This window comes from Verticillium dahliae, genomic scaffold (assembly GCF_000150675.1).
Source record: "Verticillium dahliae VdLs.17 supercont1.4 genomic scaffold, whole genome shotgun sequence".
Taxonomy (NCBI): domain Eukaryota; kingdom Fungi; phylum Ascomycota; class Sordariomycetes; order Glomerellales; family Plectosphaerellaceae; genus Verticillium; species Verticillium dahliae.
This window is the reverse complement of record NW_009276925.1, coordinates 1,305,001-1,316,372: the sequence shown is the minus strand read 5'-3', so window position 1 is coordinate 1,316,372 and position 11,372 is coordinate 1,305,001. Positions and strand designations below refer to the sequence as shown.

Genomic DNA, 11,372 nt, shown 5'->3' with positions numbered 1-11,372 from the left:
GCGAGTTTTGATTGGGCTCTGAGAGATTCTTGCGTGGAGCCGATGCTCGGGGGCCATTGCTTCTGAAGCCGTTTGGACCAGCCGCGCTGGATACCATCTCGTATGGCTGGTGATGCGAACGACTCGTTGGTCCTTCGGCCCAAACGCCAGGCAAGGATGTGACGAGTCCTGCATCTGGGCATCGTAAGGAGATGTGATTTGGTCGGACTCAGTCCCGGCTGTCTTGAAATTGGATGAGCAGGCCGCGCTGGGGGGATAAGACCACTCTCTGGATCCTGCTCTCCTTGATTCCGAATCAACACGGACTTCAGGTCTCAGTGCGGAAGTTTTTCGTGTCAAGTCCAAGGCCATCCGAACAAGGCATGGCCTTCAACGTATATAGTTTCGTCCGAGTTCCCCCCCGTGAGCCATTTTGCCATGATCCTGCCACAGTCGGCGTGGCAATTACTGTAGCCTTGGGGCCGCCGGCTGCTGCGGCCAAAAACGTCGACCACGCCTCCGCCCCTCTGACAGCGTGGCAGCCCCCCTGCAAGCGCGCTGACCAGTACCCTAAATGGCCAGTGCATTCGCTTCGGGCCGGGCGCCAGCAGGCATTGTGCAGGGAGGCCACACGAGGGCTCTGGGGGTCAATGGGGGTCGTACAGGGCCTTGACAGCTGAGATGACGACGATCCGCGCACGAGAGAAACCGAATTGCAGTTTAATTCGTTTCATTCCCCTCTGCGTTGCGTGGAGGCCCTGTCGTTGGTCCACTGACCTTCCTTGTAACCTTCGGGGAAATGGCTAGCGCGGCGTAAATCAATGGGGAAATGAGAAAAATTATCGATGGCCGAGCCCAATAGCTCGAGTATAATTTGATGGGGGTGTGCTTTTTGGGGGTGATTGTGTTTCTGGAGGATCGGACGGAGAGCAAGGGAGCCAGCGAGTGGTGATGATGATGGTGTCTGGGGAAAAGGCGGGCTTGACTCAGGCATAAAGTACGAGCTTTTCCTACTCGGCCTCTCTCCTTCGAGGCAATGTGCGCTCTTCCCCCTTTCATGTTCGCTGTTCGTCAATTTGTGCGAGTGGTCTGTTGGGTCGGCATCTGTGAAGAAAAGGTTATCTTGCAGCCGATCACCCCCCCAAAGAACCAGGGAACTCCCCATCAAATGTTGGGGTCTCCCACGTGCAGATCCTCCCAACGGTCGTCTTGCAAACACTACATTGCCCCGTGAGGCCAAGCACAGGCAGGCTGCGAGATACTTTCAAAACAAACACGCCTCACCCGCACTGCCGTCCCCATGGGCTCAGATGCCCGCACGGCGTGCCCCGACGCCTCGGGGCAGGGGACGGCCGACGACGATTCGGACGCGAGCGATTACTCTTCTGTCTCCACCATCGACGACCTTCCCCCAATCCGGGCATACGGACACACCTACCACGGCAGCGGCACCATCCTGACGCCCAACGATGAGTCTGAGCGTGCCCGCCTCGAGATCCAGCACAGCCTCTTCCAGCTCTGTCTCGATGGCGCGCTTACTTCTGCGCGCCTGCCGGTGCCGACAGGCCGCCCACTGTCCATCCTCGACATCGGTGCCGGCACAGGGGCCTGGGCGATAGCCATGGCAGCGCAGCACCCGACGGCGTCTATCCGTGGAGTCGACGTCTCAGCAGCACTACTGCCGACTGCGGTTCCACCGAATGTGGTCTTTGAAGTGAGCGACGCCAACGAGCCGTGGGCCGCTCAGCCGCTGAACCTAGACTTTGTCCACGTGCGTAATCTGGTCGGCGGCGGTGTGCGCGACTTCAAGGCTCTCTACGCCCAGGCTTTCCAGCACCTCCGGCCAGGTGGGCAGATTGAGGTGGCAGAAGTGCGATCACGCTGGTTCGACTTTGAGGACGACGGGCCAGGCGCGTCGCAGGGGGCAGAAAGTGAGCTGACAATGGAGGGCGCGGTCATGCCGGCGTCGCGAGAGTTCGAGATGGGCTTGGCGGAGTACTCGCAGCAGCTGGGCATCGATTTCGATCCGATCCCCAAAGTCAGTGGTTGGTTGGAAGATGTGGGGTTTGAGAAGGTCATGGAGAAGTCAGACTTGGTGCCGATTCGGGCGTCTGGGGTGGATGAGCGGATGAAAAGGAAAGGAGCGCAACTGGCGCAGCTTATTGACTATGGACTCGAGTGCTATGCACTCGCCTTGTTCGGGAGGTGTGGGCGGTCGGAGAGCGATACCCGGGACTTGATGCAGAGAATCCGGCGTGAACAAGCTGGTCTGGGCGTTCGGTGTTTTGGAAAGGTAACCTTCGTGACGGCACGCAAGCCGATGGATTGATGCCGATTGTCGGCGAGGCGAAATGCCATGCTGGAACATGGCTGCGAGTACGCTCAGAGAGTGGTGCTTACATTGTTTGGACAGAGGGCCAGCGTGGGTGGCCTCGATCATCCAAGTAAGATAAGGTAGCAGCTAAAGAATGGTGGCCGCCGGCCGACTTGCGATCTTGACGTGAGTTGATCGTCAAGAATCGGGGGCATCAAGCCACCATATTCGAAGCTGAAATCGATGACATTTGTATGTGAGCAATGGATTCAACGGATGACTGAATGCCCATCACCCCTCCCGACATGACTAAGGACGGTACCTAAGGTACCTACCTGCCAGTACCGTGGCAGGTGCATTGGATACCTGGCAAGAACGTTGATCGGGTACTGGCTCTTGTAGGTAGCATCAAGCGCTCCTTTGATAGCAACGCTCCTTACTCATTCGTTCCGCTCAGGCACTAGGATCGGGCAGTCACGCCTGTGATATCACGGTCTCCAGTTCCCACTTGGCAATCGCGACCCAGCCCCGCCAAGCGTGCCCAGTGGCACTTGACTCTTTGAAAAAAAGCTTGGCCTCCGATGCCCAGGCGCCAATGCTGCCTTTGTGGGTCACTGTTTCCGTCAAGTCTGAGAACTTGATATCTTTTGATGTTTCTGCTTTCTCGCCGCACTTCTTCTGCTCACATCGACATTTGTCTACCTACCTGTATCCTGAAAAGTGATCCTCAACGCCTCTTGAAAGAAACGCGAGATCATTGTTGCCCCACGGAGATGTCCCTCGCACAGGGTCCGAGCTCCTTATCTCCCACTCTGGGAGCCAACCCCCAACACCACGGCGGCCGCTTGTCACAGGATCAACCAACGGCAGACTTTCTCACAGCCATCTCAGAGAACTTCGCGTTTCGTACTGACTACCGCTGATCAGGTCAACCATGGACTGCTCTTATCTTGACCTCGCCGTCGGCCAAGTCCAATCAGCCCCTTCCGCATCCTCCTGCTTGGTGCGCTCCGTCGGCCTCATCTGCTGGTGGTCATTGGCTGGACGTCACCCCTGACAGAGCTTTGAGGTTAGCCTCAATTCTATGACCGCTCAAATCTCTTGGCCTTATCTCTACCCCGACGACAACCTCCTCTGCATGTCGACAATCTTCTGACTAAGGGAACATACTGACTGCCTTGCCAGGCGCTGGACCCTTTTCTCCACGCCGCCATCGGCCGTCGGACCTCGCACATGGCTGTAAGTTGAAAGCATGCCGAACATCCTACCCTGCCTGGCCTTCGGCCATCATCATGATAGCCCGGCCTCGAATACGCCGCGAAACCCACCCCCCGTGTTCCATGTCTCCCCGCGCACCAAATGCCGGGGTGGCCCTCGTTAGCCACCCCCATGGTCCTCCGGCACGCGACTCGTCTACCACGTTTGCGGCTGCCCAAGTGCAATGCAGCTTCATGTGAAACTCTGATGCTCTGCCGGCGGCCACCTTGATCCCACCACCACGAACCCGCAGGTAGCACATATATAGATCCCAAGGCCCCCGAGGTTGTGGATACCTGGAAACTACAAGCAGCACTCGACTCCTCGAAGAGCCCAGGAGCTCCCACAGACAGACACCATGGTTACCGCAGCTCTCAACCAGGGCGTCGGCTACGGCATCGTCCTTGGTGTTGGATTTCTCTTCGCCATCGGCATGATCGCCACCACCTATGTCCTCAGACGGTACAACAGAGAGTTGCAGACGTCAGAGATGTTTACCACCGCCGGCCGAACTGTCAAGTCTGGTCTTGTTGGCTCTGCTGTCGTTTCATCTTGGACCTGGGCAGCCACCCTTCTTCAATCTTCTGGTGTGTGCTACCGTTATGGCGTTTCCGGTCCATTCTGGTATGCGTCTGGGGCCACAGTCCAGATTCTCCTGTTTGCGACCATCGCCATCGAGCTCAAGAGAAGGGCGCCCAACGCCCACACATTCCTCGAGGTCATCAAAGCCCGCTATGGGACCCCTGCCCATCTTGTCTTCATCGTCTTTGGCCTCATGACGAATATCCTCGTCACCTTGATGCTGATCGTTGGAGGTGCCGCTACTGTGAACGCTCTGACTGGCATGTAAGTCATCGAGCCCACCTTTCAAGCACCGGAGATACTGACGCTGAAAGGCACACTGTTGCTGCCATCTTCCTCTTGCCTGTTGGTGTTGTGGCCTACACCATCGTCGGAGTAAGTAATAGCAAGCCTGAGCGACACAATCAACCATGCTAACATTTGATAGGGTCTCAAAGCAACGTTTCTCACAGACTTTATCCATACCTTCATTCTCCTCATTATCATCATCATCTTCTCCCTCACAGCCTACGCCAGCTCCGATGTGCTGGGCAGTCCTTCCAAGGTTTACGACCTGCTCATTGAAGCTGCCTCTCGCCATCCCGTCTCTGGCAACGCTGAAGGATCCTACCTGACGATGCGATCCCAGGGCGGTGTTGAGTTCTTCGTAATCAACATCGTTGGCAACTTTGGCACCGTTTTCCTCGACAATGGCTACTATAACAAGGCTATCGCTGCTTCACCTGTCCACGCTCTCCCCGGCTACATCATCGGCGGTCTGTCCTGGTTCGCCATTCCTTGGCTCACAGCTACCACCATGGGACTCTCTGCCCTTGCTCTCGAAAGTGACCCCAGATTCCCCACTTTCCCAGACCGCATGACTGAAGCTGAGGTCTCTGCTGGCCTCGCCCTGCCCTACGCTGCGGTTGCACTTCTCGGCAAGGGTGGTGCTGTCGCCACTCTGCTCATGGTTTTCATGGCTGTTACATCTGCCAGCAGTGCTGAGCTTATTGCCGTTTCTTCCATCTTCACCTACGACGTCTACCGCACATACTTCAAGCCCGATGCTTCTGGTGCTCGCCTCATCCACTTCTCTCACGTCGTTGTCGTCTGCTATGCCCTAGTCATCAGCTCTGTTTCCGTCGGCTTGTTTTACAATGGTATCTCCATGGGCTATCTCTACGTTCTTATGGGAGTCCTCATCTCGGCCGCTGTTCTGCCTGCCACCCTGACTCTCATCTGGCGCGGCCAGAACAAGTGGGCTGCAACACTTACGCCCATCTTTGGTACCATCCTTGCCATCATTTCTTGGCTTGTTACGGCCAAGAAGGACTGCGGCGTTCTCGATGTCACCTGCACCGGATCCAACACCCCTATGCTAGTCGGCAACGTTGTGGCTCTTCTTTCTCCTCTGATCTTGATCCCGATCTTCACCCTCATTTTCGGTGTCGACAAGTACGACTGGCAGTCCATGATGGAGATCCGCAAGGGCGATGACCATGATCTCGCTAATGCCGCTGGTGTCGATTTGGAGGAGACTCCCGGTGGCCACCAGGAGACAAGCGAGGAATTTGAGCGCGAACAGGCTATGCTCCGTCGCGCGTTCAAGATCTCAGTCACCGCCACAGTCATCATGTACGTTCTCGTTTCTATGCATTCGCGGTACCCGGCTAACGTGTGTAGGACTCTTGCCATGCTCATTCTCTGGCCTATGCCCATGTACGGTTCTGGCTACATCTTCAGCAAACCGTTCTTCACCGGTTGGGTCGTTGTCGGCATAATGTGGATCTTCTGTTCCTTCTGCGCTGTTGGTCTCTATCCGATTTTCGAGGGCCGCGCAACCCTGATTCACACGGTGAAGAGCATGCTCGGAGGGAAAAAGCCCACGAGACACGTGATCACCGATGGTCAGGGAGATAACGAGGGTGTTTCAGGCACGGCGACGCCCGATGACCACGAGAAGAAGAGGATTGAGGGCCAGGAGAAGGCTGTAACTGAGTGATAAGCTCTTGCTTGCTACTCACATCCCCCATCGTTGTTGTGCTCAGGAAATATCCCATAGCTCGGGGTAAGCGTGTTTAGCTTCTGATACCAGACCATTCCATTTCAAAAGAAACTGTTTATTTGCTTGTCAATCTCGGATTTGATGCTCATTGCTTGAATGCGCCCACTTGTGACGACAGTTATCGGCGCTGTAGCCTGACATTGACCCCAGTTTGTCTCATGAACCATCCCTTCTTCACAACCCATTCCTCGTCAGGATTAACCAATTCAATACGGTATCGTCTGATCAACGTAGGAATCAATTTGGACATTTCCAAACTTGCAATGTGCCGTCCACCGCAGATCCGGCTTCCAGCGCCGAATGAGAGCTCGGCATCGTTCATCTCGACAAGCCGCTTCTCGTACTCTTCGGTTCTCTCTCCCGGACTCTGTAGCCATCTTTCAGGCCTGAACTCGCCACTGTCATTGCCAAAGACCACCGTCCGGTTGACGATGTACGGGTTCATCCCGACCATGGAGCCGGCCGGTACGAGACTCCCATCAGGCAACCGCAGGCCGCCCGCGGGTACGTAGCGCTCTAGGTGCATGCCCACACCGGGATGAAGTCTCATGGACTCACGAATGACCGCGTTCAAATACGGGAGGGTACGGGCCTGCTTGTAAGAGGCGGGGTCGTCGTCTGGTAAGTCCGCGGCTAGGACTTCCTCCTCGAGTCGAGCCCACACGCTGGGATGTTTGAGGCTGAAGTAAATCGCAGAAGACAACGAAATGGCTGTTGTGTCAGCGCCTGCGATGAGGTTGATGAGGAGATATCTGCTTGCTGTCAACCTAGTATTTCTCTAGACTTTGGGGATGCAGAACCCACGATTGGATCTGTCCATCACAGACAACTTCCGGGTATAACTTTTGCGCCTCGATAAATCCATCCAGAAAATCGGGGATGCTTGGATCGTGTTTGTCCTTGTCGTTTCCGGCAAGTCGGTTGACCAGATGGCCGCGCGCAATAGCGTTGGCTGTGGTGAAGGGCGCTTTCGAAATGAGCTTTAGCAGCGGGTTTTGGGCACCGGCGAAATCCATTAGGGGAATCTGGCCCACGGCTGCGAAGTAGTTCATCGCCATTTCCGAATCAGCGAGGGTGCCGTCAAAGTCACGGCCGTGCTTCATGTATCCAAAGGGCTGGCTGAAGGTGATGTCGCCGACGACGTCCCACGCATCTGAAATCTTGGTGAGCAAAAGCCCCGGTTCCTCAGCGTCGGGTCTGAGTACTGACAATACAGAAACCATTGCTCGAGCTGGCACACTACCCCTGCGTTCGGCCCATTGACGAAGCGCTGGTCCAATTGGGCGAGAAACTGGGAGATGGCCTTGTCGACATGCTTCTCAATGGCCAGCGCACCGGCCGGCGAGTAAAGCCTCCCGATTGGCTTTCTCACACGCGCGTGGTCTTCTCGGTCTGATAAGCCGAAGACGTTGAATATTGGCTTACCGGCAAAGTTTCTCGTTGAGCCGCCATGGTAGAACTTGGTCTACTCCGGCGTGTTAACTGCCCATGACAAGCAAGCTGTTATGGCGTGTGCCAACGGAAGATATGGGAGGAAGACGGCGAGGGATATTCACCTTGACCCAATCATCCTGATACTTATAAATTGTCTTGATCAAAGCAGGATCTTTTAGACTGAGTAGGTTGGGTCCAATTCGAACGACCGGACCATGCTTTTCGTGGAGACGTGCAACAACAAGATGCGAATCAAGGTTCAAAACATGGTAGAATCTCCAGAGATTGGTCCATCCTGATGTCGCACAGGCGTGATCGCATCAGCCACTTGGTCAGTCTTCAAGGTAAGTTTGGTAGCACACACCTGCAAGATACGGCCCTGGGTATTTTCTTAGCGGCGACGTCGTGTACGCCCATACACACCAAGTGACCCAAGCTAAGAGGACGAGGCTCGCCACATGCAGCACCTTCTGCGGCAGGATATCCGGCAGATCCAACGACGACATTGGAAGGCAAGATTAGCAGCCACGAGTCGGGGAACAAGGTGTGTCACAAAGGAGCGCCGATTCAGTCCAGGTCGGCTGGGGGTTAATTGATCAAAAAAAGTGATTTCCCTCTCCTTCATATGGTCCACATCTTCACCGGGTTGCATCGAACCCCCTGTTCTGCATCTGCACCTCGAGACCAATTCAATCGATGTTCCTTGCACAATAGGCAGCGGTCCGTATCCCCCGTGATACGTTGATTCGCCAGGTCCACAGAGAGGCGAAGGGGGCCAAGACCATCCACTATCGCTAAAATGCGGGACAAGATCGCGAGTCGGCTGCCTTGTTGGGCTCTTGGAGTTTCCTGGGCCCCCTCCCCGCATGAGCAGAAGATAACCGGATGGCCTTCATAGCAATCAAGTCAGTTGATTGCATCGCGTCAACTTGCACCCGGGTAGGCAATGACTCTACTTCTCAGGTTAACGGCACTGGATTTACCGATCTGGAGGGGGCTGAGGCGAATCTAGCCTGGACCAAGCTGATGCCATCCCTTTAGCTTCATCGGACCCTACGAAGACAAGGTTGGATGAACGATACAGGGGTTCCCACCCAAATCCTCCAGCCGAGATCCTGGCGCGGGCCTCCTTTCAGATCGTTCAGTGGCCAAGCGAGTTCGTGTGGCCCTTGAGCATAGGGCGTGTGGGACAGCTGCCGATGTCTTGCTTATGGTCGTCGTCAAAGGACCCTCCTCCCTAAGTGATTTTCTGGATCTCTTTGCTCAGATCATATTGTGCGTTCCATCACGAACACCTCGCCCGGGCATGTTCTCGCGGGCGCGCATACCCTAAGCCAGTAAAGATGATTGGAGGTGAGGCCCCACAAGTCCTCATTATCATGTGAGTGGTATGTATGCGTTTTGTGTTGGTCTTTGCCTCCTGTGCCACTCTGTCGTGACCAGCATCTTGACTGGTGCATGATATCATTGACTCTTGGACTCACCTTGGCTAAATTAGTCCGCAGTAGTCGGCGACTCGGCGGTCGTCGTCTTCATTTTCCTTCTTCTTCGACTGTACACCCGAATTTTCGTTGTACGCCCTGTTGGAGTTGTTGATCATATGTACTTCCGGGAGCTGGGTTAGTCTCGCTTGGTCGTCAACATGACCGGATGATCAACTTTGTCCGACCCAAGAACATCACTGGCAATTGGTATTGAAACGGGCCGGATGCTGAAGGGTGAAATCGCAGGTATTCCTGTTTCTCCATAACCTCTTCTTGCACATCTCGGCAAACTATGGACCCGAAAGAGACCAACACACTTCATCTCTTGATGCCACGGCAACAGCGCACAAGTGGGAGCTAGACATTCGACATTCTCGGCATGGGATTGAGCAAGATGTCTCTTGCTCTATTTCCTCTGAGAACTGTGGTCGTCAGATGGCATCGATTGTCCATCTGGCGTGCCGGAGGCTCACTCTTGTTCGCGTCTTGTATGACGGCCATCTTGTGCTGGATCCAGGTAGAATACGCCATGATAGCTACCCGTCGGTACTGGCCACTAACAGACGCTAAATGTCTGCCAGCGCAGCGCATATATGACTCGAGAGTTGAAGGACGTTGTATCATAGAGCCAGTCCCTTGGGCAATTTTTCTCGGCTGTAAGTTCAAGCTGGCTTTCAGAGCATTGCTGTCATGGCACAGGCTGTTGACACCAAGCAACAGGTTTTTGCGTGTTCGTGAAGTGTTCTTTGCCATCTTTCCGTGGATCTTCATACGCCACTCGAAAACAAATGAAGAAAAATGGTCATCGTCGGTATTAGCCTAAGCTTTGGCATATTGTGTGTCTTTATAATCAAACGCCTCCGTGAAAACTCGACAACTGACATGAACCAGCGCGCTGCGATATGTCGAATTGTCCGAACTATCAAGCTTCCGGATCTAGGGAGCGAAAACTATACTGGTGCAGTCCCTTTCTTTTCATTTCTTTTTTGTCCGTTTTGGATAGACTGACGTTTGTATACTGAACCTGATCTACTTCCGGGCCCATAAATGGAAACTTACATGGATTGGGGTCTTGAGCTCAACTCGCAACCGCTCTGAGCCGCTCACTACGACGTATTTTAGAGAGAAAGAGTCCACCCAGAGATTCATACAATATGTGCTTCTGTGCAAATGATTTAGCAGTACGTAATAATGACAAGGTACCTGCTGTTGAAGCTGTGATTTGAAGCTGTGATTTTGGTAAAGAAAAAGAAGTGACAACCTAGAAAACAGAAACTTTCATTGCCTAAAGAGCTTTTTGAGGGGTTTGCGCTTCGCACATCTTAGCATACATACCGCCCCGGGCAAGTAGCTCTGCGTGTGCACCCTGCCTCGACAATTCGTCCGCTATAGAAAACGAAAGACGATCTGCATTCGTGATCGTTGATGAACGATGAGCAACTGCAATCGTCATCTTATTGTCGGTTGAGGCAGCTCCCATCAGAGCGGTTTACACTATTGTTTCGGACTCGGTGTCCGTAGCTTCATCCAGGAGAATGACCCTCAGATTGCGAATCAGTCCTCGAGCAATTGCTATACGCTGTCGCTATCCTCCAGAGAATTGTGCACCGCCCTTGCCGTAAGAGGTGTTGAGGCACTCTGGGAGCGAAGTGACAAAGGCCTAGGCGTCAGCAGCGCGAAGAGCGGTTTTGATGGTAGTGTCATCGATGGTTATCTCCCCGCTGTCATCCTGGCCGACCCCCAGGGAAACGTTGTCTCTGATGGTGCCTTGGAACAGTGCGGGCTCTTGCTGCATGAGAGAAACAGCGCGACGATGATTAATATCGACAATATCTTGTGAGCCTTCAATGGTGATCCGACCACTCATCGGATCATAGAACCGCTTAAGAAGAGACACCATCGTACTTTTACCACAACCAGAGTTCCCCACAAGAGCAGCTTACTGCCCTGGACGGATGGTCACTGATATGCCTTGAGCACACGGTTGTCAGAGGCAAGAGGATATGAGAACTGCACATCATCGAGGTCGTAGGGATGTGCAGCCGTTCGCAGGTACCACGCTTGTGTTTTGGTCCATATCCCTGACAGTGGCTTCCAGGCCGCAAAGCCAGAAGAAACAGTTTGCAGGAGAGTATCCCTTCGTAAAGCCTGCGTTGTTTGAGTAGTCATGAATAGATGTTCATACATACAGCGTTTGGACTTGCTGCTTGCAAACTTCAACATAGTAGCGCAGCCTTGACCAAAGAAATACACAGCCATGAGGATACTACGAACTGAT

At 54.1% G+C, this 11,372-nt stretch overlaps 4 protein-coding genes across 4 annotated transcripts; 2 read left to right on the top strand and 2 right to left on the bottom strand.

Annotated features, from left to right (window-relative positions):
* Positions 1-1,279: 1,279 nt before the first annotated feature.
* VDAG_02765 (methyltransferase) lies at positions 1,280-2,308 on the top strand (the record flags this gene model as incomplete). Its single annotated transcript, XM_009653418.1, has 1 exon — positions 1,280-2,308. The coding sequence occupies one exon, from the start codon at positions 1,280-1,282 to the stop codon at positions 2,306-2,308; it is 1,029 nt and encodes a 342-aa protein (XP_009651713.1).
* A 1,600-nt stretch (positions 2,309-3,908) lies between these two features.
* VDAG_02764 (urea active transporter) lies at positions 3,909-6,244 on the top strand (the record flags this gene model as incomplete). Its single annotated transcript, XM_009653417.1, has 4 exons — positions 3,909-4,396; positions 4,447-4,507; positions 4,560-5,746; positions 5,795-6,244. The coding sequence occupies 4 exons, from the start codon at positions 3,909-3,911 to the stop codon at positions 6,111-6,113; spliced, it is 2,055 nt and encodes a 684-aa protein (XP_009651712.1). The 3' UTR covers positions 6,114-6,244.
* A 50-nt stretch (positions 6,245-6,294) lies between these two features.
* Positions 6,295-8,116, bottom strand: VDAG_02763 (pisatin demethylase; the record flags this gene model as incomplete). The annotated part of the gene is made up of 4 exons (XM_009653416.1): positions 6,295-6,928; positions 6,981-7,329; positions 7,386-7,568; positions 7,975-8,116. The coding sequence occupies 4 exons, from the start codon at positions 8,114-8,116 to the stop codon at positions 6,295-6,297; spliced, it is 1,308 nt and encodes a 435-aa protein (XP_009651711.1).
* A 2,638-nt stretch (positions 8,117-10,754) lies between these two features.
* Positions 10,755-10,994, bottom strand: VDAG_02762 (multidrug resistance protein; the record flags this gene model as incomplete). Its single annotated transcript, XM_009653415.1, has 1 exon — positions 10,755-10,994. The coding sequence occupies one exon, from the start codon at positions 10,992-10,994 to the stop codon at positions 10,755-10,757; it is 240 nt and encodes a 79-aa protein (XP_009651710.1).
* Positions 10,995-11,372: the final 378 nt, after the last annotated feature.